Genomic DNA, 27,573 nt, shown 5'->3' on the forward strand with positions numbered 1-27,573 from the left:
CCTTGGTACGAGATGTGAATGATTTGACTTGAGCCCATGTTTAACTCGGACTCAAAAAATCACTAATTTTCTGAGCCAGGTGATGGCCAAGTTATCCAGCCTGCTGGGTTATCGAGTGCCGAGTTTGCGGGACTCTACTGTATTTGCTTTTTGGCAGTGTTGGGGAAGCTACTTTAAAAATGTAGCTAGCTACAACTACTGCTACATTTCCAAAAAAGTAGCTTAGCTACAGCTACAGTTCCAAAAGGTAGCTAGCTTCAACTACAGCTACAATAAAATGTAGCTATAGCTACATTTCCAAAGACGTTACTTTCATTCCACACACATTAGGTAAATGTAAAATTAATTGTAACCACATTTTTATTGAACAAACACACTATAGGTCGGCCGCTTAGAAAACGACCTCCTCCAGCATTGGTTTAGCATTAGCGCGCAGGTCGTTTTCTAAGCGGCCGGACTATAACAACAAAATGTCGGTATTCTATTTAACATTACTTGGAAAACAACTTATTCCTATATCTATATAATTAATACGCTACATGAAACTTTGTCGGTTGAACTCCTCCGCCATTTCTAAACCGATTTTATCCATTGAAGTCTCATTGGAAAGAGCGAGTCGCGTAGATTTGCAAACTGGCCTTACATTTTTTTTAAAGTCCGTTGGGCTCTGCCCCAGTGGCTTTGAAAGTTCCCATGTTATCCTTATGAAGAACATAATTGTTTACATTTTGATCAGCTGTATAATTTTATTGCTGTTATTTATTTTTCAATTCAATGAAACGCATTGAGTACATTTATTTACTATTTGAGTTTGTGTAAACATAACCCCCAAGACGGATCGTGTTAGTATGGTTATCTTAAATTTGTGTATTTATCGCTGTTTTGTGTCGCTATGAAGGATCGTGTTAGCATAATTGTAACTTAAATTTGTTATTTGTTGTTTTTTTTTCTTTTAAATGCCTCCGACGCGACGACAAGGAAACAAAGACAGGAGGCGTAATCGTGATAACGACCGCAGCTCAATCTCAACTATTAGGTTACAAATGCGCCTTAACACTACCCCAAAACGACTTTTCGTTCTCAATTGGCCCTCTATCAATGACCTGTGTTGCCTGTACAGCTGTTTGAGGAGGAGAAACCGGCCGGAATGCTTTAGGTTTATCAATAACGAAGATAAACCCATGTGTATGTAACTTAAGGTTTTAAAGTGGTAGAATCTCTTAAGGTTTTTGTCCATACAACCTTATATGGATATAAGTCAGGAAATGTTTGTAGAAAACATTAAAAAAACAATACCGTACCAGAGGTTACGAAATGATACAATATTTACAGGAAATGTTGATTACTGTTTTATATACATCGTGAGTATCTTCATGACTATCTACACACCGGTTATCTTTGAGTTTTAAACACATTGTAAATAACACTATATATTCGTTTTGAAATAACCCCTGTAATACTTTGCAATTGCTCGAATTCGAGCAACATGTACACTAGTTGTATTTAATTTGTTGGCATCATAAAATTAACATTACAATAACACAACCAAAATAGTTGAGTGTTCCATCATATTTAGTGCTTATTTTTTAAATATTGCATTATTTTTAAGCATCTTATATGTAAATTTCATTATGTTCAAAGGACATCAACCAAACTATATTTTAAAAGATCATTTTATTTCTTTAATGTACATTCATTTACAAGTCTTATATCAACTATTAAAAACAATGAAACTGTAACGATTATTTAAAAATACTCTTTTGTGTTACAGAGTCTAGTCTAGGAATTCCAGCTTTAAAAGTAACCCCACGACCAATTTCTCAAAACTATGCTAGAGGATTATTCATTGGCACAGTAATACGCTAAGATGACCGATGTGAAGAAGGAAAAAATCAAACTTGCACAGCTTAAGGCTGGACCTCCCTATGAAGTAAGAATGTGCCTTCTCAGCAAACGGATATTTTTTCTCAAATAAAAGCATTGATTTTATATTTTTTACACTGGTGAAATCGCGGAAGTGTTTCCCACAAAAGATTCACCAATACGATTTTAATACTATTTAAAGGTTCTTCCAAAAGAAGAGAAACCAGTTAACATAGTAATAATAACTCCGATTATTACTTATTATTATTTTTATTGTTTTTACACTTATTGCTCATTAAACAATGCTAAATGCCTAAAATTTGTAAAATTTTACTCTATTTATCGCAGTTAGATGAATTAGCTCAAGCCTTGAAAGTAACCGTCGATTTCGACGGGTTTATATCATTAAATCCCAAAGTACCCATGAACTTTTGAGAAATCTACAAGTCACACCCCCATAAACCATATATACTTAAAATGTTCGTCATGGCGAGAAACCTTTAGCAAAACTATAATTTTTTTCATAAATTGCCCTTTAAGGTTGTAATTTCTTTCTAAATGGATTATTCTATCCCTCAGCTGTACTTATTTGTATGTTATTCTTTCAATTCATTGCCTTAAAATCAGGTGTGATTATTTGTTTGTATTACTGTATTTTGTTTTGTTTATTTCAGCTTAACTTAACCAATCAATAGTTTTATTAATACTTACGAAGACAAACGGGATGAAGCCCATGAGTAACAGCTAGTCCTTTTAATAGTCATATCACATAATACTCATATAATCACTTATGTTAGACAAGGAGGAAACATAACTGAATCACATGATCAAATAGCTACTAAGTTAGCAGCGGAAATTGTACATTAAAAACTTTCTTGGCTTGTTCAAGGCACATACTAACGAAAACATATCTTCGTGGCTGGATATGTGTAATATTAAAACAAAATGGCACCATTTAAAAATATAATCCTAAATTGTAAGACAGTTATTACATAAATCGTACAACTAACCAGTGGCGGCGATAAGGACCCGCGGCCCCCCCCGCAAGTTTGTTCGCCAGGCCCCCCTCTCCCAATGATCTTTAAAAACATTTTCCCATGTATTACCGACTAAACTTGCAATAAACTTGACAAGGCATCTCCCGAGGCGTCATGATCGTCTTCCATGATCGCGGCAAAATTGTAAATACTTCCCGAAGTCATAAGTCATGGAAGAAACATTATCATAGTTTACCGTGATTGCAAATGCAACCAAACCTATGACATCATTAGATAGCAGCATCATCGTCTCCCGCGTTCACGGCCCAATCTAATATCACGGCCTAATATCTCCCTGCGACCCGTCGGTGGTGACGGGTAAATCATTTTTCCGTAATCGCTGCTAAATCCTAGATATATCTCTTACTAAAAAAGAAACGCCATTATCGTCTTCCGCAATCGCGGTAAAATATTAAACATATGCGGCCGCGGAGACATCGTCATCGTCACCCGCGGGGGAATGTTCTCGTCGATATCCGCAATCGCGGCAAAAGTGTAGGCCTAATCTTTCAATTTCGTGAGCGTGATCCTCACGGATATAAAAGCTTTTACTTTTAATTGTGCATTATAGTATTGAATACTGAGAAAATCGGCTAGAGCTTGATTTTCTGACTTCTTGCTTGATCTCTCAAGCTTGTAGTCCAGGCTCTGCTCGGCTCGAAAATCGACATTATAGGCCTATTATAAAAATCAACCGTTTCCAAAACAACCCGATTTTGAACCGATCTGATTTGGCCTGAGGCCCTTAGTGCGCATTTGGCATTTTTAGTGCGTTCAAGGTCGGGTTGCTTTGGAAACGGTTGATTTTTATAATAGGCCTATAATGTCGATTTTCGAGCCGAGCAGAGCCTGGACTACAAGCTTGAGAGATCAAGCACAAAGTCAGAAAATCAAGCACAAGACGATTTTCTCAGTATTCAATACTATAATGCACAATTAAAAGTAAAAGCTTTTATATCCGTGAGGATCACGCTCACGAAATTGAAAGATTAGGCCTACGCTTTTGGCTCGATTGCGGATATCGACGAGAACATTTCCCCGCGTGTGACGATGACAGAGGCCAAATTGGTTGTAAATACGGCCCTATTATTAAGCAACCAATTTTGACTGCGCCTTCACACAATCCACGAGGACAGTTAATGCAACCCGCATGACTGATAACAATTCTTTTACTTAGGTTGGTAGATAATTTATATCGATCGGTCAAGTAATAGTGTTAGTTTAGTTGTTGTAAACTACTTGAACTATAGGTTTGAACAAATTTTCATCATAAAAAAACGTAGCCTATTTTAATTTTCATATAAATATTGTTATGATAGGGGACCCGTGTGGCTGAGCCTGTCACACTATCGCGGGCCCGTGTGCCGGTAAAATTTACTGAAAGCCCCGGTCAAGGCTCACGGGCCCGCCTAGCTCGCAGGCCCCCCCCGCACAGAGGGCCAGCGGTGCGCAGAATCCCTTTAAAAATTAAAATAGGCTCAAAAATAAGCACAAGAAATGAATTCAAAATTTAAAAAAAAATTGTCATGGGTCTTATGGGTTGCCATGCTGGTGACGAAATAACGACGGAATATAAACATAAAATCAAAACAAAAGGAAGCAATTCCAATCACATGTTTTATTTACAGCTTGGTGTGAAAATAGAGAAACCTGTAGGCCTACCATTGACTTACAACTAGACACATTCCATCCCCATGTTAAAGTTGTCACCAGTTTTTAAATTAAGTTCGTCGTAGTTGATGTGAGCCACCAACAGATTGCGCTGATCTAAATTACTAACTTCTATCGAATAAACAATGTTTTTTACCAAGTCAACTTTTGGAATGACTTATTATGAGCAACTGTTATGACCCATCAACTGTGTCAGCAATAAAAAAAGGTAGAAAATAGATGCATTCTGTATGGCTCGCACAATAATTACAGTAGACTCTCAGTAATCCGGCAGATATAGGACCGTGATACTGACGGATTTGTCGTAGTTGATGTGAGCCACCAACAGATTGCGCTGATCTAAATTACTAACTTCTATCGAATAAACAATGTTTTTTACCAAGTCAACTTTTGGAATGACTTAATATGAGCAACTGTTATGACCCATCAACTGTGTCAGCAACAAAAAAAGGTAGAAAATAGATGCATTCTGTATGGCTCGCACAATAATTACAGTAGACTCTCAGTAATCCGGCAGATATAGGACCGTGATACTGACGGATTAATGAAAATGCCGGATTACTGGAATGTTATCAATAAAAACACTTAAAAGGCAAATAAAACACGTCTCCGAAGATCATGCGATCGGAAACCGCTATTGCCGCGATCGCGAAAGACAACGATGACGTTTCCGTAACTGCGGGTGTAGACAATGATGTTTACACGGCCGCGGGAGATGATCAAATATTTTGCTGCGACCGCGGAAGACAACGATAATGTCTACCTGACCGCGGGAGATGTTCATGATTTTGCCAAAACGACGATGGCGTCTCCGTAACCGCGGGAGTCGATAATAACGTCTATACGTCCGCGGGGGATCCGGGGGGGTTCATGATTTTACCGCAATTGCGCATGACGACGATGACTTTTCCGTGACCGCCGGATGCTCATGATTTTGTCGCGATCGCGCAAGACGACGATGACGCTTTCATGACCGCAGGAGAGAATGGTGATATCTACTTGGCCGCGGGAGATAATCAGAATTTTGCCGCGACCACGGAAGACCTCCCGCCGAATTACTGGAGTGCCGGAGTGGTACAGTGCCGATAATAAAGGGTCTTCTATACAATATTTTATAATTTAAAAAATGACGGCAGCTGGCTGGTACATATAGATGGGCTGTCTACTTCAGTATCCAATAGTCAATGTGTGTACATCAGGGCCGGATCTAGACAATTTTTGAGTGGGGGTAAACTAAAATTTGCCGCCCCTCCCCCCCCTTCACCCACAACAAAAAATCCATCACAAATTAAACAAAAATGGAGGGTAAAGTGGAATAGGTAGATATAACGAATTCCTTGACATAACAAATTTTTTTAAATCCCCTAGAACTCTCCATAAGACACAATGTATATTTTACCTCTACATAACGAACAAACTATAACAACGACCTTGATTTAACGAATTTTTCGTGATTTCGGCTAAAATAAGACACCTCAATATAACAAATTTATCATTGTCAGAACATCTACATTGCGAATTTAACCTCTGCATAACAAATTGTCTACGTCTTTCCCTCGATATAACAAATCCCCACCCAATTATTGTTTTGGGAAAATCTGTTTCTTTATCAAATGAAATGGAAAGGTCACGTCATCGCTTGCGCTAACATTCGTCTGCTCCGTTTTACATCTTTGCTGTCTCTGCGCGCGCTATGTTGCAATTGAGAACTGATTTCATTCACTGAGGACTGATGACGACGTAATGTTTAGTAAGCTGTGATTGGGCGATATGGGATAACTATGGTGAATTGTACAATTTGTTTGATAAAGAAAAACCTAAGAAAGAATAACAACATCGTTTTTTAACATTCCTTTTACGAGTATTTTTACTATCCTTAAGTTGGCTATGATTATACACTTTTATAATGACTTATCTAATAATTTATTGTTTTCAATACGATTTGTTTCAACTAGCATTAGCAACACCAATGCTATAGTTAATGATTATTATTGACATTCCTCTGTTGTGATAAATCAGTACTGTACTGTAAGTAGCCTACCGGCCTATCGCGGGGGGGATTGCCCAACTCCGCGCAGTGGTCAAATTTAATCCGAGGAAAAGTTTTATGGCCTCCGAAGGGTTTAGCCCAACTCCGCGCGGTGGTCACTTTTAGTGTCAAGTCTAACTCCGCGCGGTGGCCACTCCTAATATCTACGGTGGTTGTTTTGGTAAACTTTTTACCAAAACAAAGGCTACAGCACATTTGCATGGACGTGAGTTGAAGTTTCCAAAAAGTTTGCTGCTGTTATTACAATAATACCCCCGCCGGAGCAAAACTGCAAACTAAGCGAACTTCCATTTGCCTGATTGCATTACCAGTAAAATATATCTTTCAAAATATACTATTTATTCCATATTTAAATAGCATTAGTTTAATTTCTCCATTTTGCATTTCCAAATTTAATCAAAATACGCTCCTTTTACAGGAAATTACAACAATTTACTTATTCTCTTATAAGAATAACACGGGAATTATAAAATTAAAATTTGTTGGAATTTTTTCTGTAACCATTATGGCGCATAATAACACTTCGATATACTAAATTATTTGACTTTAAGCTCTACAAATTGCTTTCAAAAGAAATTTCAAAAATGTACATGCTTTTAGGGTCAAAATTGGGAAAACTCGATTCTTTCCCCATAAACCCCAGTTTCCATGGTCCGATCGTGCTGGTTCGTGAACTCGTTCGAATAAATGTAGGTTTAACGTTCATATAAAATTTAATCAAAATTGGATAATTTTTGCTCGAATTATCGTGCTAATAGACATATATATGTATATTTATATGAATTCGAACGGATGGTGTTTTCGGCCTTTGGGACATAAAAAGGAAAAATTAAATCAGTGGGTCCATGTCTTACCATAATACCTACGGTAATAACTTATTCCCTATATGGGAAATTCGCTGAAACGTTGGTCTGGGTCTGGCTTCAATGAAAATCCTCTTCATAGACGTCAAATTCGGCATTTAGTAAGACGTAAAAGAAATATTTTAGATTATTATACATGCAAAATTATAGATTCACAACTGGAGGTGAAACTTAAAAACCACTATGTAAGAAGTTCAAAAAGTCCGTGCGAAGAGTGGATACGTATGAAAGTTTCTGAAATTCACAGCTCACAATTATTTAATACTAACGATGACTAATTTTACCAATTTTGGCTCACTTGCCCTGGAATTTTGAACATTTTCTACGTAGAGTAATTAAATATAAAGTCAATTTTGAAGTCTGAAGTTTTATTAAAATTACTATACTGCTTTAAGTATTGATATAATTTTGTATTGCAAGTCATAAAAAACATAGAAGTTTGTCGGCCATTTTTGTTCCATTTTGAGGTGTGTAGCTAACTGTTGTATGAAACAGAGATTACAGCTATTTTTTTATAGCAATCTGCGGTTGTATACAAAACTAATATTTTTGAACTTGGTACTAAAGTTCAGAGAGCTCATAAGCCCAGTAATATGAATGATTGAGTATTGTAGAATTTGGAACGTATAAATTCACAGTCACTCTTTCTCGCCGACTTTTTAAAACTTCTCTTATTAGTGGTTTTTAAGCTTCATCTCCTGTTTTAGGTATATCTTATCTCTTTACTTTCCTATAAATGATAAACATAACATAAAGTATAACATAATTTCAAAGTTCAAACACAAACTCTCAGCCGTCAGGGCTGTGAGAGCCAAAATTGACCATTGCGCGGAGTTGGACATGTGCCGCGAGGGATCCGAAGTGACCACTGCGCGGAGTTGGACAGTCGGTTTTGACAGATTTCTGACCACTGCGCGGAGTTGGGATAAGCCCATCGCGGGCAGTAGATTACAAAACTTTCTACTGTTTTGTTTTGTTCTTTACATAATTTATGACTACGCAATACAGTGTCTGGCTAGGTTTTAGGAGGGTTAGAACAAGCTGTGATTTTAAACTTATAGTTTTTAACCTGTACCAAGGTCAATGCCATTGTCATGATTGCGCAATATTCAAGATCCCTCCCCTTTATTATGCCGGATAATTTAGGTTCTACTGTACAATGTAAACACTGTACTGTAAAGTATTGTAGCCCATGCTACTTTAATTGTACTGTATTTTAATGAGGTCAAGTCCCGACCTATATTGATCGAGGCTGGTTCTGAACCTCGACTTAGCGAAATTCCTGCAAACCTAACCTCTATATAACGAACCACGGCACTCGGCAGTGAGGCAGGGCGGCAGGGCGGCATGGCGCCTTGACAGGGATGGCGATCAGCTGAAATTATAAACAAACTTTTCTGTGCTGCTAACTATGCTATTAGGGCTCTCAGTGTTTTCTACTCCGTTGCAATTTATATTGATTTCTATTGTAAAATTATTGTTTGTTTATTACGTTATGCAGTTTTGAAATTACTTAATTGACGTTCCTTATGACGTTCGGCTCATTAAAAACTTTTACAAACACAAACTGTATTAAACAAATTTACTGCAACCAGAAATTTGCCGCCCGTGGCAACCGCCCCCTCTGCCCCCCCCTTGTTCCGGCCCTGGTGTACATTACATATTTTTGGTAGAGTTTTCGACCACTGGTATGAATTAAAGTGGCCTATTTTAAGTCCATGTTCAGAATTAATTTTATATCTTGTTTATAATCAGACTTAAGTTCGACATTCAATTTTCAATGTTAAATGATAAATACCAGTGGCAAATCATTAATTCACAACTTAACATCATGGACCATCTACAACAGTTAATAAATTTAATATGAAGACTATTTCATTATTTTGATTCTTTATTTTGTATTTCTTTCGTGAATATTCATTATTCATTATTTTCTAAAACATTGATTTTTTATTCACTCTATGTACTTGCTACATTCAAAACGATTTAGTTATTTTTTACTCTTGTGTGGAAACACCAGTTATAAAAAATGTATAACAATATCATAACGTTTTGTGTGTTTTTTTCCATTTGAGTTCTTTGAAGTTTTGGCTTATTCTCTTGAGATCGCTCCATTTTTTTCTTTGTATATACATTCAAATTCCATGTTGCTTACTTCCTTAATAACAACGATCAAATAAGACCAATAGATGGAGCATGTTGTCCGCAAGGTGAAGCCAGCATTTTTCCCCAATCTTCACTAAGATGGCGGCTGCCAGCTGTGATGAGCCCTAATAGCAGGCGCAACTAATTAAATGTCAGTTTATATCAAAGATATCTGTGACAATACGCCTTTATATTATAAATGTTTTTATTACAATGACCTCCAAAATACGCTTTTAATTTGTTTTCTAGCGTTACCCGTTTCATAGAAAAAGTTAGTTTACATAATTAACAACGAAAACTTTTTGGCCGAAAGAAAAATTCTGAAAAGCTACAAATTAATTTATAATGTAGGCCTATGTATCTATATCGTATTAACGTTTGATAAAGTTCTGGCATTTGGTTTACAATGTACGAATTTTCAAAGTCACAAGATAGTTTCTGAAACTCTTTATACAACTCTTCTTTTATATTCTGACTGACATATTAATTTTTGTGAAAGAGCTAAAAAATATTAATTTTTATATGAATACAAAAAATAAAACGATTATTATATTTATATGTACTCCGTGTTTTTCTAATTATTTTAGTAACTTTTCTGTATAGCTCCAAACTTAAGTATCTAAACTGTATTACAAGTGAGGTTGTAGGCAGAATCTGCCCGCATGACGCAACACGGTGGCAGGTAGCCCCTATATTACAATTTAAATTACAACCAAAATACACCAGCTAAACATATGATCCAAAACATTCAACTCTTTAGCTGCAAAATCCACTGTTTTTTAACTTACCTGACCTAAAAAAAAAGTAGCAGCCGACGAACTTTTGCATGTCATATTTTAAAACTCAATTAAAAGTACCGCCTTTATTTGAAGATTTAAAATGGAAAATATTAACTTTTAAGCTTTTAATTAGAACCAATAGTGTCCTAGACTTATTGATATCATTCATACAAAGTATCAACAATTTACCTTTAGTCTAAGTAGTGTAAATGAAATGTCGAGTTATTTTGAAGCGGAACATTGAGTTTTGGTGCCGTTTTCTTCGACATCTAGCGCTTTTAACCTACAGTAAGATGGCGGACCGTGCTTCACCTGCTTTAATGTTAGTTAGATAGGTGTGCTCCATCTATTAAACTTATGTGATCGTTGGTTTATAATGTGCTGTATATATACTGCTCAAATCAAATGCTAATCAAAATGCAGGTTTGATAATAACTGTTGAAATATGATTTGTGAGAATAGTTCATTTTGGTATCAAATGTGTTCTGTATAAGTTAGTTGTCATGGATACCAGATGTGTTTTGTAGGAAGCTATGTTGTGTTTTTGTATTAAGTAAAACTTGTACCTAAATACACCTTTTGTCTTTATCATTCTACACAATTTAAGTCCGTTTGCAACAATAACAGATATTTGAAAGGGGTTTTTGCTTTAACTGAATGATAGTTTGTGTAATTTATTCAGTCGTTTTAACAGGTTCAGTCAGAGCCGGCACACTATCATACACGCTTCTCTCTACACGGGAGTGAGTGTGTTAACACTTACAAGTACACATCGGTCAATCTGACCGATGGGAATTTTTACGCTCTGATATTGGCAACACTGAATAGTTTTGGCGCCTACCGCTCACAATACCTTCCTCCCACCCCCTCACTGACATCCCGGCAAAATATCGATTAGTTTGGCCTTGAGCAGTGCCTAGTGTGGATGGTTTTTGTTTCGTCGGCCGGTCAGAATTACCGCGTGTGTTCTATACCGTTATCCTGCTGTCGGTCAAAGTGACCGTATGTGTCCTATAACGTAGACTGTACTGACTCTCTATACTTATTTTATAGTGATTTAGTGACATTTTTCGAGGTGTCTAATCAGCATATGGACACTTTATTCTTTGTACATAATTGGTGATAGTTTGTTTTTATTTTTATATATTTCTCACGTAAAATGGACCGACCTGGGACAAGTAAGTCTTGTGGTACATCCTGGACAGTGGGTGATCCAGATTTTGATGACCGAGTACGGAGGTTGTTAGAGGAAGATGAAGACAATCCGGACGATCCAGATGAAGTGGATGATGTTGGCTCCGTGGTCGATGACTCAGACGCCGACCCTGACTACGTGATGTGTCAAAGTGAGGCAGACGAATCGAGTAGTTCGGACGAAGATGCAATGCTAGTGGACGACGTGGACGTGGGTGAGTCAAGTGTCATAATAAATGCTGTTGCTCCAGATGTTCCGCTTCCTAAATATTTCCTTGAAAGGATGAGGAAAAAGGAACAGGGCCCTCCAAATGGTTGGACCAGCAAACATCCTCCCCGAAATGTAAGGACTCCCGCCAGAAATATTCTTAGAGGAGGATTGCCTGGGATCACAGGGCCTGCACGAGCGTTAGGAGAGGCGTCCAATAAAACAGAGGTATGGCAACTGTTTTTTGATGCTGAGATTATTTCTAAAATCGTTACCAATACCAACATAAAGTTATTATCAGTTCGAGACAAAATCCCCCCTGGGCAAAGTAAAGCCAATTTTAGAAACACTAACAATGAAGAGGTGACTGCTCTAATTGGATTACTACTACTGTCTTCAATTCTAAAATCAAATGACGAAACTATGGAATCAATGTTTACGAGAGACGAGTTTAGTCGACCAATCTTTCGAGCTACCATGTCCCTAAATCGCTACAAAGCTCTTGTGGGTTCTTTACGGTTTGACGATGCTCAAACCAGAGAGCAAAGAAAAACAATTGATAAAGCGGCAGCCATTTCAGAGATTTTTTATAAAATCATTAGCAATAGTCAGGCTGTGTATCGCCCTTCAGCATATGTTACAATTGACGAAATGCTAATTCCTTTTCGAGGTCGATGCAGTTTTCGGATGTACATGCCAAAAAAACCAAAAAAGTACGGTATCAAGGTAATGTGCTTAGCCGATGCCAAAACCTCCTACCTGTGCAATGCATATATTTACACAGGAAAAGGAAGTGATGGAGTTGGATTGACAGAAGCAGAAAAGAATCTTAGTATTCCAACTCAGTCAGTGGTTCGTTTGTGTAAAGTAATCGAGGGAACGAACAGAAATGTGACAGCAGACAATTGGTTTTCTTCTGTGGAGGGTGTAGACGAACTTCGCAAAAGGAAGCTTACATACGTCGGTACACTGAAAAAGAATAAACTCTGCATACCAGTTGAGTTCCTTCCAAATAATGATCGTCCTGTCATATCTACCCTGTATGGTTTCAGGAATGAATTAACACTTCTATCTTTTGTACCGAAAAAGAACAGAGCAGTTTGTCTGTTGTCGAGCATGCATCACACAATCGACACTAATGAAGAGAAAAATAAACCGGAGATAATCTGCTTCTACAACAGCACTAAAGCCGGTGTCGACCTCATCGACATGAAATGTGCCGTATACTCTTCAAGTAGAAAAACCAGAAGATGGCCACTAGCTGTTTTTTACAGACTCATAAACATTGCCAGTGTAAATTCCTTCATTGTGTACATGTCTTACACCCGAAAAACAAATGTAACACGCTTTGGTTTTATAAAGAGCCTTGCAAAAGAGTTGATCGTCCCTCATCTTCAAAAGAGGCTCACTGAAGTGGCTAATCTTCCAAGGGAATTGAAACAGGAAATCCAGAAGATACTAGGAAATGATGCTGCTCCCCAGATAGAAGGTGTTCCTGACGATCGTCTGGAGAAACGCAAAACTTGCCAGAAGTGTCCCGCTGGAAGTGACCGCAAAACACAACACAAGTGTATCAAGTGCAACCTCGCCATATGCGGACAATGTCAAAGAAGAGTGTGTACAGGGTGTGCTGAAGAATGTGTGTAGGTAACAGCCATGAGACTTTGGACATTTGCCAAATTTACAAGTGATATAGAGAAATTTGTAAATTTTTACAACAAACAATATTTGTTCTTAGGTAAAATGTTCAAAAATGTAATACGTATTTCACAAGTCATTTCTAATAAACTTTTATTTGTTAAATTAAATGTTTGTTTTACTTTGTATCACCTTACTATACATTTAAAACAAAAATAAGGCAAAAAAAACACAAAAATGCACAAAACGGTCAAAATGACCGGATGTGTTCTTTAACGTTATGAAAGATATGTGGTCTTGTAAGTGTTAAAAACCTTTTAATTTCTGTTATAGGATATTTGTTACATAATTAAATGGAAAATATTCAGGCTATGCTATCTTTTTACCAAACATGCTGTATTAGTTTTACTTTTCATCTACCTTCCCATTAATACTCTAATACTTTTCAATGAAATGGTGACCATTTCTGAGCCAAGTCTGATTGGAGATGTAGGATGATCTTGTAGTCTTGTTGGTGACTAAGGCCGACATATTCCTGAGACACAGCTGTTAATACAGCTACCCATACACAGCAAATGGCAACTAAGGGACCTACAGTTCATAGTGGAATCCGAACCACATTTTTGCCTTGGTATCCACTTTTCTTTTGAAGTTGGCTATAATTTCTCACCAGTTAATAATTCTGCCCCACCTGATAATTTCTTTTCAGCTTGTGTTCCGACGTAGTCTTTTTATTCTATTGTTGCCTGTAGTTCTTACTCCCAGAGTATCTGTCCCATTTTCTAGTCTGATTTTCTACAACCTTGAGCACTGGAACTTCTGGTGGTGCTGTTTGAGCAGTCATCATGTTGCTTTCAGTTCTCGAAGCTTCTAGTGATGTTGCAAGTTCAAGTGATCTAGTTACAATTTTTTTTTTTTTTTTGTAAAAGTTATCCTTTAATATTATGGTTGTTAAGTCCTCTTACCAATTGCATGCGTAATAACATCAGTTACTGACAATATTTAGACAGTTTCTTCAATTCCATAGCAAATTCAATGATTGACTCATTCGGTTGTTGTACTCTACACACAAAGCGATGTTGTAATGTTAATACACTTAGTAATAGTTCTAAATGTTCTTTCAAAATAGAAATTACATTTTCATAGTTCATCTTGTAAGGGTCATCAGGGGCAACTATATCTAGAAGTCGTTCATGTAGTTTAGGTGAAAGTGAATGTAGTAAACTACAAAGCTTTGTTTTCTCTTCATTTTCATCTTTAAGAACAAGAAAATGTTCAAATCTTTTAATGAAATTCCTAAAAGATTCTTCTTTGTCATATGGAACAAAACTAATGTTTGATGTTGTGCTTGGTTCCTTGTTAAGTGGATGTGCTGCTGTAGGCTCTGTATTATTGTGTCGTGTTTTTTTCATGTCTCAAAGCTGCTTCTAAAACGATGTACATTTCTTCTGTCTCACTTCTATACGAGGCTATATTATCTTGTTCTTCATCTTCAGTGGCTAATTCAATTTTGGTTTGTGCGTCTTCAAATTGTTTCCAATACGTACTTAAACTTTCTAAACTCACATCTATCTCTGTAGGCTATATGTCATTTTAACAGTTGATTTATTTTCTACAATTAATTTTAAGGCTTAGGAAATTTGCTCTTTTGCACCAGATCTCAACCTTTTTTATATTTCCTATTTCCATCATCCTCGTCGCCATTTATTGTAGGTATAATAATTATATGATAGATGAAGACCCGGACCTAATCATAATAACAGAGCACTGCGTAGCACAACAAAACTTGCAAAACACGTGGAAAGAAAATTACTCACTTATTGGAGGCTTCTCAAGGAAATCCCATGTCAAAGGAGGAGTGGTCGCTTACGTAAGAAGTGGCTGGGAAAAGCATGTATCACTCATATGCACAAGTAGCGAGGAAACAGAACTGATTTGCGAAACTGTGCTCTTTGAACTGAAGCTAAACCGGAATCCACTGCTGGTCCTCGGAGTATACAGGCCACCAAGTGCAAACCTAGACCAAGCAATCGATATACTCTCTGAACAACTGGAAACAGTGCTCACTACGGACAAGCAAATATTAATAATGGGGGACATCAATGTAAACAACCTAGTTGATGACAATGAAAACGAAAAAATTGAAGAACTCCTAACCTCCTTAAATATCTCAAGAATGAGGCTACCTCCCACTCGAATTACAAGTGACTCAGAAACATCAATAGACTGGATATGCTCAAACATTGATAATCAACAAATAGAAACCTCAGTTATAACATCAGGACTATCTGACCATACCGCACAAATCGCAAAAATAATCACTAGAATACCGATCATCAACAACATCAAAGAAAATAAACGAATCTTCAACAAAACAACAATAGATAACAATAGACACAACTACAAGAACAAGACTGGGAAAATATAATATAAACTCATGACGTAGATGAAGCCTACAACAATTTCAGCAAAATCATCCAGACAACACTAAACCACACCTGCCCTCTTAAAACGTCAACGTGTTGTCTTAAAACGTGTTGTTCACTGAGTTAAACAACATAAAAGGAGACAGTGCTGGAATCAAGAATCGGCTAGACTAAAAAAAAAATGAATATATAAAGGTCTTAGAAAAGGAGCAAACAACCGGACTTATGCAAGACAAAGCCAGAACAACTATTAAAAATACCCCCGCCGCAGCAAACCTGCCATCTAAGCGAATTTCCATTTGATTGATTTTCAATAATTGATCTATTTAAATAGCATTATTAGGTTTAACGAGTACCTAGGTTTGCTGCTACAAGGAAACTAATAAAGTAGTGTGTTTTTAGTAAAATATTGATAGCTTACTATAAAATAAATAAATTTGCCAAGTTTGATCAAAATATATCCATAAACAAGCAAACTACAACATTTTACAATATTCTCCATAAGAATAACATGGGAATTTTAAATTTACCATTTTTTTAGTTTTCTCCGTAACCAATAACCGTACAAAAACGCTTTGATATACTGAATTGTTTGTTTTTTTAAGCTCTATAAGAAGGGTTAGAGAAAAATTGGGAAATTTTGTGTTTTGAGGGTAAAAAGTGAGAAAAACCAATTTTTACCCCATAAAACCCTGTTCCCATGATCCGATCATGCTGGATCGCGAACTCATTCAAGTTTATCCCACCTTACACCTTCAAACCAAATTTCATCAAAATCGGATAAAAATTACTCAAGTTATCGTGTTCACGGACACACATATATATATATACATATATAAAAATTTGAATGAATGGTGTTTTTGGCCTCTGGGGACATTAAAAGGAAAAATTAAATCGGTCCCGGGCCTAAGTCTTACCATGAGACCTACGGTAATAGCTACTTCCCTATAGGGAAATTCGCTAAAAAGGAGTACGACCAGCATTTGAAAATGCTTCGGAAAGAAAACAACACAGCTCACATAAATCAGGCTGAAAACAAGTCTAAAGCACTGTGACAAACAATAAACCGAGAAAGGGAAGCGAGATCAAATACTGAAAACCAAATCCATCTTCAAATCAACAGTAAAACAATAGACGACCCAATAGAAGTTTCAAACTGTTTTAATAATTTTTTCTCATCAATAGCTGACCGAACACTCCAAAATAACAATAACTCTAGAACCAATGCCTTAACAGACCATTTACCAGCAACACATCACACACTCCAGTTCAGACGGGTCACACAAGAAGAAGTGCAAAAGGCCATTCAATCTCTAAAGATGAAAAATTCATCTGGAACTGATGAGGTATCAGCTAAACTTCTAAATAACTGTAAAAATGAAATAGTAATACCCCTGACAGTACTCATAAATAAATCGCTCTCACAAGGAAAATTCCCAGATAAATTAAAAATAGCTAAAGTCTACCCAAAATACAAAAATGGACCAACGATAGAAAGAAGGCTACAGGATAATCTCCCTAATATCAATGTTTTCAAAAATAATCGGAAAGATAGTGCTAGCCCAACTCCTACACCATCTTCAAGAACACAACCTTCTCAATAGTCAACAGCATGGATTTATCAAAGGCAGATCGACAGCCACAGCCTTAATACAACTGACGGAGCAGGAGCACATACTAGACCAGCTAGAAGAAGGCAACACTTCAACAAGCCTCTTCCTAGATTTTAGTAAAGCTTTCGATTGCCTAACCCACGAACTTCTTCTACTCAAGCTGGAAACACTAGGTGTGAGAGGAAGAGCAGCAGAATGGTTTAAAAGCTACATTAGTAACCGGGAAACAGCTTGTGGAAATAGCCTACATAAAGAACAACACAAAGTATAAGGCCCAATCCAAAGCTGTAGACGTGCGAAGAGGAGTACCCCAAGGATCAGTACTTGGCCCAGTCCTATTCCTCCTTCTCACGAATGACCTACCTAGTTGGATTGGGGAAGATGGACACACCACCATGTACGCAGATGACACGGTTCTCACATTTGCGGACAAAACAATGGAAAATCTGGAAGAGAAAACCAACACACAACTCCAGAGAACAAAGCAATACTGTACCTCCAACGACCTAGTTCTAAACGATATCAAAACCGTTTAAATGACTTTCACCACCAAACGCAACAACACAGACACTACAATACCGGGACTACAAACACAAAATACCTTGGCATCATAATTGACTCCAAGCTATCATGGAAACCCCACATAGACCAGCTCTGCAAACAGCTAAGTTCAAGTCTCTACGTTATACGTAGGATCAAGCAAGCTTGCAGTCCAGAAGTAGCCAAAGTTGCATATTTTGCTCTATTCGAGTCCCACCTCAGATATGGCATTGCGACTTGGGGTGGAACATCAAAAGGCAACCTGGAAAGAGTACTCATATAGCAAAAAAGAGCAATTAGATGCCTTGCCGACCTAAACTATAGAGACAGTTGCCGAGAAGCATTCAAGAACCTTAAAATTCTCACATCAATTTCACTCTACATAAGAGAAGTCATTATCCACACCACTAAAACAGCCCAGCCAAGACACAGAGACATACACCAGCACAACACACGACATGCCGCCAATTTTTCCCTCCCACAACACCATCTGAGTCTGTACGAGAAGAAACCATCCTACAAAGGTGCTCTGTACTTTAACAACCTACCAGAGCACCTTAAGAGAAAACAACCCAATCTGTTCAAGAAGCACCTGACAACATGTCTTATGGACCGGCCGTTCTACTCTGAGGATGAATTCTTAAACAATAAGCTACCATGAAAAAAAAAGAAAAAAATATTCTAATTGTAATTGCAAATGACTGTAATAGTTTATGTACATACTGTACATTTTATGTACCTGACGCATGAATGTTCTCTAGGAATATTTCAATAAAGATTTTGTCTATTGTCTATTGTCTATATTCAACTCAAAAGATACATTATTTTACTCAATCTAGGCCTATTACAGTAGACTCCCTCTTATCCGGACACCTTTTAACCGGACATTGTTTTAACTTTAACCGGACTAGACTCGGTAGAAGTGACATCTCTTTATCCAGACAATCTTTATCAGTACATCGGTTTAACCGGACTAGATCGGCAGGAAGTGGGCGGTACTAAAACGACTGTTCTCGTGGAAAAAATTTGAGACCAGTGATCACGTGTCTAAAAACACTGTTCTCCTAATTTTACGTCAAATACTGTATACAGTATGCATTTAAACGGGGTCCGTTTAAACAAGTTTTTGGGGACGTCGGTTTAACCGGAAAAACCGTTATCCGGACTGGCCTCGGTCCCGAGGAGTCCGGATAAGATGGAGTCTACTGTAGGCTACCTATATTTACAAAATTGGTAAACATAAACAATAAATTAATGAACACATGTTAAAACTGTACATCAATATCACAGATGAGTTGTGTGTCAGTTAAATTAACCTAATTTATTGTGGCATTTTAGTTTTATCAATTTTTAATGTGTGATTAAGTTAGTCTTGAAGAAAATAGGAATTGAAATTAGTTTTTTATTGCATTTTAATTTTTAAGAACTTATATAGGTAGTTCTTTTAATATTTTTGAAGTTGTTTAAAACGTTTCAATTTATGGACACTTGAGGTTTAATTGTTAATAGCGAGTTCGTTCCACACAATATAATTCACATCAGAGTTGAGATGATGCGTGTTTATTTACTTCACTCTCATTCATAATTCACCTTAAACACATACACACATACACAAAATAACTAACCGCGAAGCAATTGTTGACCATGTTGTAAGGAACTGGGACTACTTCTCAATCTTACCCCACGACAGTGACGGGAATAATGACCTTAATTCCAGGGAATACCTCTATGAAATGAATAAGGTATTTGAAATGTCCATGTTGGTGGGTTGTGTTAGCTGGTTGTGGCTTCTCAACTATTATACAAATTAAATAATTTATTGTTTATGTAATTTGTTTTATTTTATGATAATCTGGCACTTTAAACACTAATTTATTAAACATTTTTACCAATTTTAAAGTTTTCGTAGCGAAGCACGGGTGTTCCGCCTATAGGCCTACTGGATATATTTATTATAGACTCCTGGAATGAAGTTTTTGAAAATGGCAGCTTGCCGAAATAATATGTAGAACCTTGAATGTTACAATTTGAAACTGATGACAGATAAATGTAAAAAACCAATTAGGCTAGTCAAAATAACAGTTCCGGAGCAACTACAATGTATTTTTAGTGAATTGTATAGGCCTAGTATAGGTAGTTTAGCAGAGGCTGTAGGGAGCTAGTTTTTTCAATGCAGGCCATCATAATCTACTCAACATTGCCTGTGTATGACATTACTTAACAAAATAAGTGGGGTGGCCAAAAGGGACTCATACCATCTCTCATATAAAATGTACTAGGCTAGGTACAAATATGCTTAAATTGTGAAGTTTGTCACTGTTACCTACCTTTAGAGTATCCTGAACACACATGTGGGGTTGAGGTGGGCTGCGCCATACTCGGGTGAAGTTGCGAGACAATGGCTGATTTCCTGGTAATGGAGCCAACACATTCTCTCCGTTGTTGTTCATTGTGGGTAATGTGATGTTCAACTCCTCCCTCTAACAACAATAATTTTCAAACTCAATAGGATAGCTATAGGTATAGTCAACAGGTTTACATAGCTCAGAGCTATTTTTTTACTTGTTTCTGTTTCACATAAAACCTTAGCCTAATATATTTTTCATCCTCTGCCTGTAGTAGATCCAAAGCAAGAAAATATTATCAATTTTTTCTTTAATAGGCCTACAGATTATGGTAAAAGTTGCTGCCCTGATTAAGTTAAATCATATCCCATGAGTCAAAGCACTGAAGTGGTGCTGAGAACTACAAAACTATTCAAGTTAGGTAAGTGTCTCATTTAGAGGTTAAGACATGAGGCTTAGAAGAAACCAGAAAACATTTACAAATAATACCTAGCTGATCAAGCTAATTAAATATCCTTTAGAAGGCACAGGCATTTTGATAAACCATTTTCGATCAGACATTTTGATAAACCATGGACTTTCAAAAAAGTTAAAGAGTCTTTTTAAACAATTATTTTACTGGGGTTTAAAACTAAACAGAACAGTCCAACGAGCTTGGTCAAAATTGTTTAGTTTCAAATGTCTGTAAAAATTACCCTAGCCTATTTGGTTGGATAAAATAAGTCCTACATTGATCTGGTAACATAATATTGTCTCCTTTCTTGACATAAAATTATGATCAGTCTTCATCATCGATCTCAAGAAGACATATCGAGAAGACATAATGTCACAGGCCTAATGGTTTTTGTGTGGCATATTTTTTTAGTGGTTTAAAAAATGGCCATGAAGACTTCAACGTTGCTGAATGAAGAAAATCTGGCCAAAGTGTGAACATTTTGAGCAGAAACCGACACTCGAACATTAGACGGGTACCTAATATGAATTTGTACCACGGTAAAGAGTTTCAAATGGTTTCTGAAGATTTTTTGATGAGGAAGGAGGAAGGTTCATGCCAAACTTGTACCGAAAGTACTCACGGACAATCAGAAGTAGCGGCACGTGGCAGAAGAACAGTCACCCAGATTTGAGCCCTAAACAAGGTGGCAACGATTCTGCAGCTACCCTACAGCTCGGACCTCAACCCCAGTGACTTCTTTATGTTCTGCTAAAAAAAATACTTGAAAGGGAAGCAGTTCAGCATCATCACAGCAAATCAAACGACTTTGACGATGATTCTGAACTCCATTCCAGTAAACTTAGGAATAGAGAAGTTCCCTTGAAGCCTTCAGACAGTGGCTTTCGGTTAGAAGCGTTGTGTTGACTGGAAAGGAAACTAGCCTATTGGAAGTTTTCTAGTCTGCTACATACATACGGTAGCCTAAATGTTTTATAAATTTTTTTCCTGAAACCAGTCTTGAAACTTAATTAGGCCTAACTTAACACTCCATGTAGGCTGGGCATAGGTTCTTATAATCTATAAGCAGGGTTTACACTATACAACTTGTTTTACAAACTTTGCAAACAAATAGCAGAAACAATCTTTGGTAAACATGTTCGACGTTTCTGACATGGGTCGGGAACGCTGCAACTTGTTGTAAAACAAGATTTTTGGTTGTACAACTTGTTCAATATTTTGCATTGTATTTTTAGACATGTTCAAACCAATTAGGCCTACTATAATTGGCTGTACAACACAAGTTTATACAACAAGTTGAATAGTGTAAACGCGGCTCTAGTGTAAAAGCAAAAACCTAGTCCTATGCCCACTTGTGCAGAAAGGGAATTTGTTTATATTTAATTATAGGCTAGGCTATATATATTTCACATAGGCCTAGCTGATTTTTAGGTATCCAATATTTAAAAATTGATTTGGAGTAAATAGTTGAAAAATCTTAGTTACAAAGAATAAGTTAAACCAAACCAGCTTTAGATTATCCTAAGTCCTAAAGAGACTTTCAGACTTTATCAGCTGTTTCAGTATTCTTAAAATGGAATTTAATGGTATAATCATAGATTTGTTTGATAACTGTTAGTCAAAATATAGAGTAAAAGTTATCGTTTGATGGATAGAGCATGGGCTATGAATAACACTTCCACGAGATACAAAATTTCATATACTTACCATCCAATTTGACAAAGAACCATTCCCCGAATCCTTTGTTTACAATCGATTAACGGCACGGCAGAAGGCAGAAGCCCCCGTCCTGTCGAGTTGCTGGTGACTAATTTGACAGCTAGTCACTGCCTTTCAAATCTTAGGTAATACAAGGAAATACTGAAAACATCTTTACTATATTCAATTAACTACTTCGTTAGGGTATTACAGCTCATTATCTCATGGTGTAAAATAGGTTGGATATTTTATAGCCAGTAAAATGTATTAAAAATAACAATATATAAATGGACAACATCAAAATTAATCCAACATCAACCTTTCGTCCTGTCTCTTCTTGGCTACTGAGATTGAAAGAAAGCTACAGGACCTTGATGCCTCCAAGGGACCTGGACCGGATGGCATAACTCCGGCCGTTGTGAAGTCATATGCAGCGATCTTCTTGCCTCTCATTTAACTATTTATTTCAACAAGCTGCTGAGTGGTACTTTTTCGAAATCGTTGAAGTCTGGCTATCTCGTACCAGTTCATAAATCCGGATCTACATCTAAAGTAACAAATTACCGTCCTATCGTGATTCAGTTAATGATTGCTAAGGTCTTTGAAAGTTTGATCCTGGAAGTATTATCCTTTAAATTCAAGAATGTCTTCATTCCGCAGCAACACATGGCTTTCGCCCTGGGAAATCAACGACTACCAATCTTTGTGTCTTCAGTGAGAGTGTTGTTTCCTCCATCTCTCGATTCCACCAAGTTGACTGCCTGTATCTGGACTTCGCAAAGGATTTGGTCAGCCATAGCCATCTGATAGCTAAATTAAAGGCATATGGAATTATTGGTCCTCTTCTCCAGTGGCTTCAAAGCTATCTAAATGGCAGAACCCTTCAAGTCAAATTTGCATCATCACTCTCGAAGAATGTTGTGAGCGTAACACCAGGTGTGCCACAAGGGTCTCTTCTCGGCCCTCTTCTCTTCGGTCTATTCATAAATGATATTGGGGAGTCCCTAGTGTCCAACTTTCTTCTATTCGCCGATGATGTTAAATTAAAGTCTTCAAGGAGATTATTTCAATCCATCAACAACAAGAGCTTCAAGAAGATCTGGTTAAGATAGAACAGTGGTGTGATAGAAACGCTATGCAACTGAATGCTGACAAGTGTCAAGTAATGTCATTTGGAAGATCGAAAACTTTGCTGCACTTTGAATACTCTTTAAATGGCTTGATCCTGTGTAGAGTGACAGTGATTAAGGACTTGGGTTTGTATATGACACCATCCTTGGATCCAGGCGTACATATCACTAAGATTTGTGCTAAAGCAAACGCTCTATTGGGGTTCATTGCTCGCGCATCACGGAATGCCCTATCTCCTGCAACATTGAAGACCCTCTATGTGACTTTAGTTCGTCCCATCGTTGAATATGGATCTACTGTGTGGGCCCCACACCAGATTGGGCATTGTGACCACTTAAATAAAGTTCAGAGACGTTTCCTGCGTTTGGTGGGTGTTAGAAGTGGCATCCGTTATCCTGATGTGGATATACAAGAAATTGCAAACCAGCACCATATCCTTCCGCTGTCATCTAGACGACTGACCCTTGACCTTATATTCCTATTCAAGATTGTCAATGGTTATATCAATTGCCCTGAACTTCTACGTTGCATAGACCTTCACGTACCTGCTGGAACCCGCCTTCTACAACCTTTCTCCAGCAAGCACTCACATCAGACTGTCTACGCGCCTACCACAGTGTAATTCCACGTCTGCTGCGCTCTGGAAACTCTGCCCAACAGTTGGATTTCTTTGGTGAATCCCTTCAAAAGTTTCGAAGGCAAGTCTTCTCTTGGGTGGCTGAGCATGGAGGACATTAAGAGGAAGAGCTAACTTTGTTTGTTTTTCATGCTAGTCAATTGTTATTCCTGTTCCTTTTCTTGGATTTTTGCCTTGTTAATTATTTGTCAATTTTTCATAGCGTACACTGTTAGCACAAACTTAGCATGTACAGTAGAATGCACTTTGGCATGAAGTATTTATTGATTTTCATAGCATGTAGCATGAACTATATTATTTCATAGCATGATTTTCATAGCATGTAGCATGAACTATATTATCACTGCGCTTAAATTCACTTTGTTCTATTTTGTCTTTGATGCTCTATTTTTGTGTTATTTCTGTGTCATATGAATTGTACCTGCAACTGAATCAACTTAAATGATTGAATCTAGTAGTATTATTGCATGTAAGCGGCTTGAAAGAAAAATGTATAATAATATTCTGTATACCTAATCAACGTATTTTGTAAAATGGCGATTGCCGTATGTACGAATAAATAAATAAAATCTTAACAATCTTAATAATCTTGTATGATTATAATGGTCAATAAAGGCGAGACACTGCAGGTTTAGGAATCCGAACCACATTTTTGCCTTGGTATTAACGGGTTGGTCTAATTATCAGGATGGTAAAACAATCATGTAGAACCGCCACTGGATCGTCAGGAAGCTCAAAAAACTCATTCAAATGGGTTTTGCAAGGCTTATATAAGGCAAACTGGGTGTTCTCAAGCGGGTGTTAAATGCAAACCGGGGTCCCTAAATGCTGGCTCATCAGAAGAGTCCTCTTCAGCAAGATAAATAATGAAACAGAGGCTCAATAAGTGTCAATCAGCATCAGGTGGAGTAGGTTATGGAGCTGGCCCAATATAAAATGTCAATTTTTAGAGTATGGAGCTTATTCAGGGAGTCTGTGAGCTGGCTGTGGTTTCAGTGATTTCAGAATGTCCTAAACAAATACGTCCATAAACATGCACTAGTAGTTTTCATATGGGAGATCGCTTAACTTTGATCTCTCCAAGCCAAATATGAAAGTATTGAAAGTCAAAGACTTGCCTCATAATGTCATGTTATTTTGACCTAGATAACCTGATAGAGTTTTAAGAGAAGAGATAAGCCTTATGGGCTCTAGATCCCTAATATACACTATCTTCAGTAACGATGTAAAGGCAAAGAAAGGCTCAGTCATAATTTAGGCTACCAGATTGTCAGACCACCACCCACATAAGAGTGATCTTTATAGAAACTTCTCTCCTCCCAAAAATAATTAAATCAAATATAGGATTAGTAGGGTTGATGAGGCAAACATGAACATTTACAGATTCTATCTTTCTAAAGAAACTTGGCTAGATTTATTCAGTATTCAATGAGATATGAATATAAAATACAACCTATTAATCGACAAAGTGAAATACTATTTCGACATATCTTTCCCAAAATCGAACAAAAAGACCATAAATAAAAATAAAAATAAACTAGAAAAAACTACCCTTAGCCCTCAAGTGTTCAATTTTAGGAGTGAGTTACGCAGTCTTTGCCAGCCAAAGAACAAAGGATCCGAGTCAACTAATTTCATGCATGAATATAATATTACAAAAGGTTGAAATATCGCTATCATCGTTCTGCTATAAAAGAAGAAATACCCCACCACAGCAAACAAACAGACTAAGCAAATTGCTTTTGCCTGATTTGATTTTCAATTAATTCTATTTAAATAACATTAGGTTTAACATCTCACACCTAGGTTTAGTGCCACAGGGAGGGTAAAAAAGTGCACTTTATTAACCTCCCTGTAGCACTAAACCTAAGGTATTAATATCCGACTAAAAAATACATGTCTTTTTAGTAGAATAGCTTAGTATAAAATAAATAGATTTACCAAGTTTGGTCGAAATATTAACAAAATGACAAGCAAACTGCAACCGTTTACAATATTCTCTATAAGAATAACATGGGTATTTAAATTTACATTTTTGAATTTTCTCCATAACCATAAGCGTAAAAAGCGTTTACATACTATATAAATTATTTGTTTTTTAGCTCTTCAAAATGGTCTAAAGAGAATTTAGTGAATTTTGTGTTTTGAGGGTCAAAAATGAGAAAACCCAATTTTTGTCCAATAAATTCACTGATAAAACACGTGCCCATGGTCCAATCATGCGGGTTCGCAAACTCATCCAAGTTTATCCCGCCTTCAAGCAAATTTAATCAAAATCGGACGACAAATAATTACTCGAATTATCGTGTTCACAGACACACATATTATACAGGGTGCCCCGGAATTCTCTGCCAACTTTTCAGGTATGATTCCTGAACCATAGACAAGTCAAAATATCATATTCAAAATTTCAATAGCTCAAACGTTACTCATATAGCCACCATTTTGTTTTTTCACAAAACATTTTTAATTCAAGAACGGCTTGTTATAAAACAACGAAATTTGGTATATATTATACCTTATAAGAACTAATAAAATAAAATAAAATATTTTAGTGTTTATTATAAAAATGGCGGCCGCTTAATAGTTCAAAACTACTTAAAAACTGCAAATTAAAAAATATTTTAACTACTAGGCCTATATTTTTAAAGATAATTTAATTAAAAATCTTATGGTACCTACCAAATTTAAGGAAAATGGTTCATAATTAAATGAAAAAAATTCATTTTTAAGAAAATGTGATCATGCCAATACCAACTGTTACTAAGAAAAACCACTGCTAGTGAGCCATGTCAATCAGCTGTTTTATGCTCATTTGCCGATCAGCTGTTTGAAACAACACGTTGTTAAAATGTAATAATTTCCTGTGTGCTGCTTATTGTTAATCAGTTTATTGTTAATCAGCTTATTGTAAATAAATAAACTTTTATCTTTTTAGCGAATTACCCATATAGGGAATAAGCTATTACCGTAGGTCTCATGGTAAGACCTAGACCCGGGACCGATTAACTTGTTTGTTTTGAGGTCCCCAGTGAACAAAAACACCCTCCTTCCAAATTCATATATATATATATATATATATATATATATATATATATATATATATATTTATTTATATTTATTTAAGCCCTACGTGTCCGTTAGCGCGAATGTGATCCAATTTTGATGAAACTTGGTACAAACGGTTAAATCTACGTCTATTCGGAAGAGTTTGCGAACCAGCATAATCGGACCATGGGAACGGATGGGGGTTTAATGGGGTAACAATAGATTTTTCCCAT

The 27,573-nt window shown here is 36.8% G+C and overlaps 2 protein-coding genes across 5 annotated transcripts in view; one reads left to right on the top strand and one right to left on the bottom strand.

Annotated features, from left to right (window-relative positions):
* The window catches only part of LOC128987332 (PIH1 domain-containing protein 2), a 44,543-nt gene extending 21,913 nt beyond the window's left edge, over positions 1–22,630 (bottom strand). Inside the window, exons 1-3 of one of the 4 annotated variants that reach the window (XM_054408242.1) lie at positions 22,534–22,629; positions 21,449–21,573; positions 20,355–20,507 (exon numbers count right to left, since the gene is read on the bottom strand). In XM_054408242.1, coding sequence (XP_054264217.1) covers positions 20,355–20,477 — 123 coding nt within the window. In that variant the 5' untranslated portion in view covers positions 20,478–20,507; positions 21,449–21,573; positions 22,534–22,629. Of the gene's footprint in view, positions 1–20,354; positions 20,508–21,435; positions 21,577–22,533 lie in introns of all 4 variants that reach the window. The other 3 variants (XM_054408404.1, XM_054408323.1, XM_054408162.1) reach the window with 3 other exon arrangements.
* Positions 22,631–23,659: 1,029 nt separating this feature from the next.
* LOC128998779 (uncharacterized) lies at positions 23,660–24,277 on the top strand. Its single transcript, XM_054425135.1, has one exon. It carries the CDS (start codon positions 23,660–23,662, stop codon positions 24,275–24,277), a length of 618 nt encoding a protein of 205 aa, XP_054281110.1.
* Positions 24,278–27,573: the final 3,296 nt, after the last annotated feature.

Source organism: Macrosteles quadrilineatus, unplaced genomic scaffold (genome assembly GCF_028750875.1).
Source record: "Macrosteles quadrilineatus isolate MER2022 unplaced genomic scaffold, UCM_ALF_1.0 Scaffold_1__1_contigs__length_201487025, whole genome shotgun sequence".
Lineage (NCBI taxonomy): Eukaryota > Metazoa > Arthropoda > Insecta > Hemiptera > Cicadellidae > Macrosteles > Macrosteles quadrilineatus.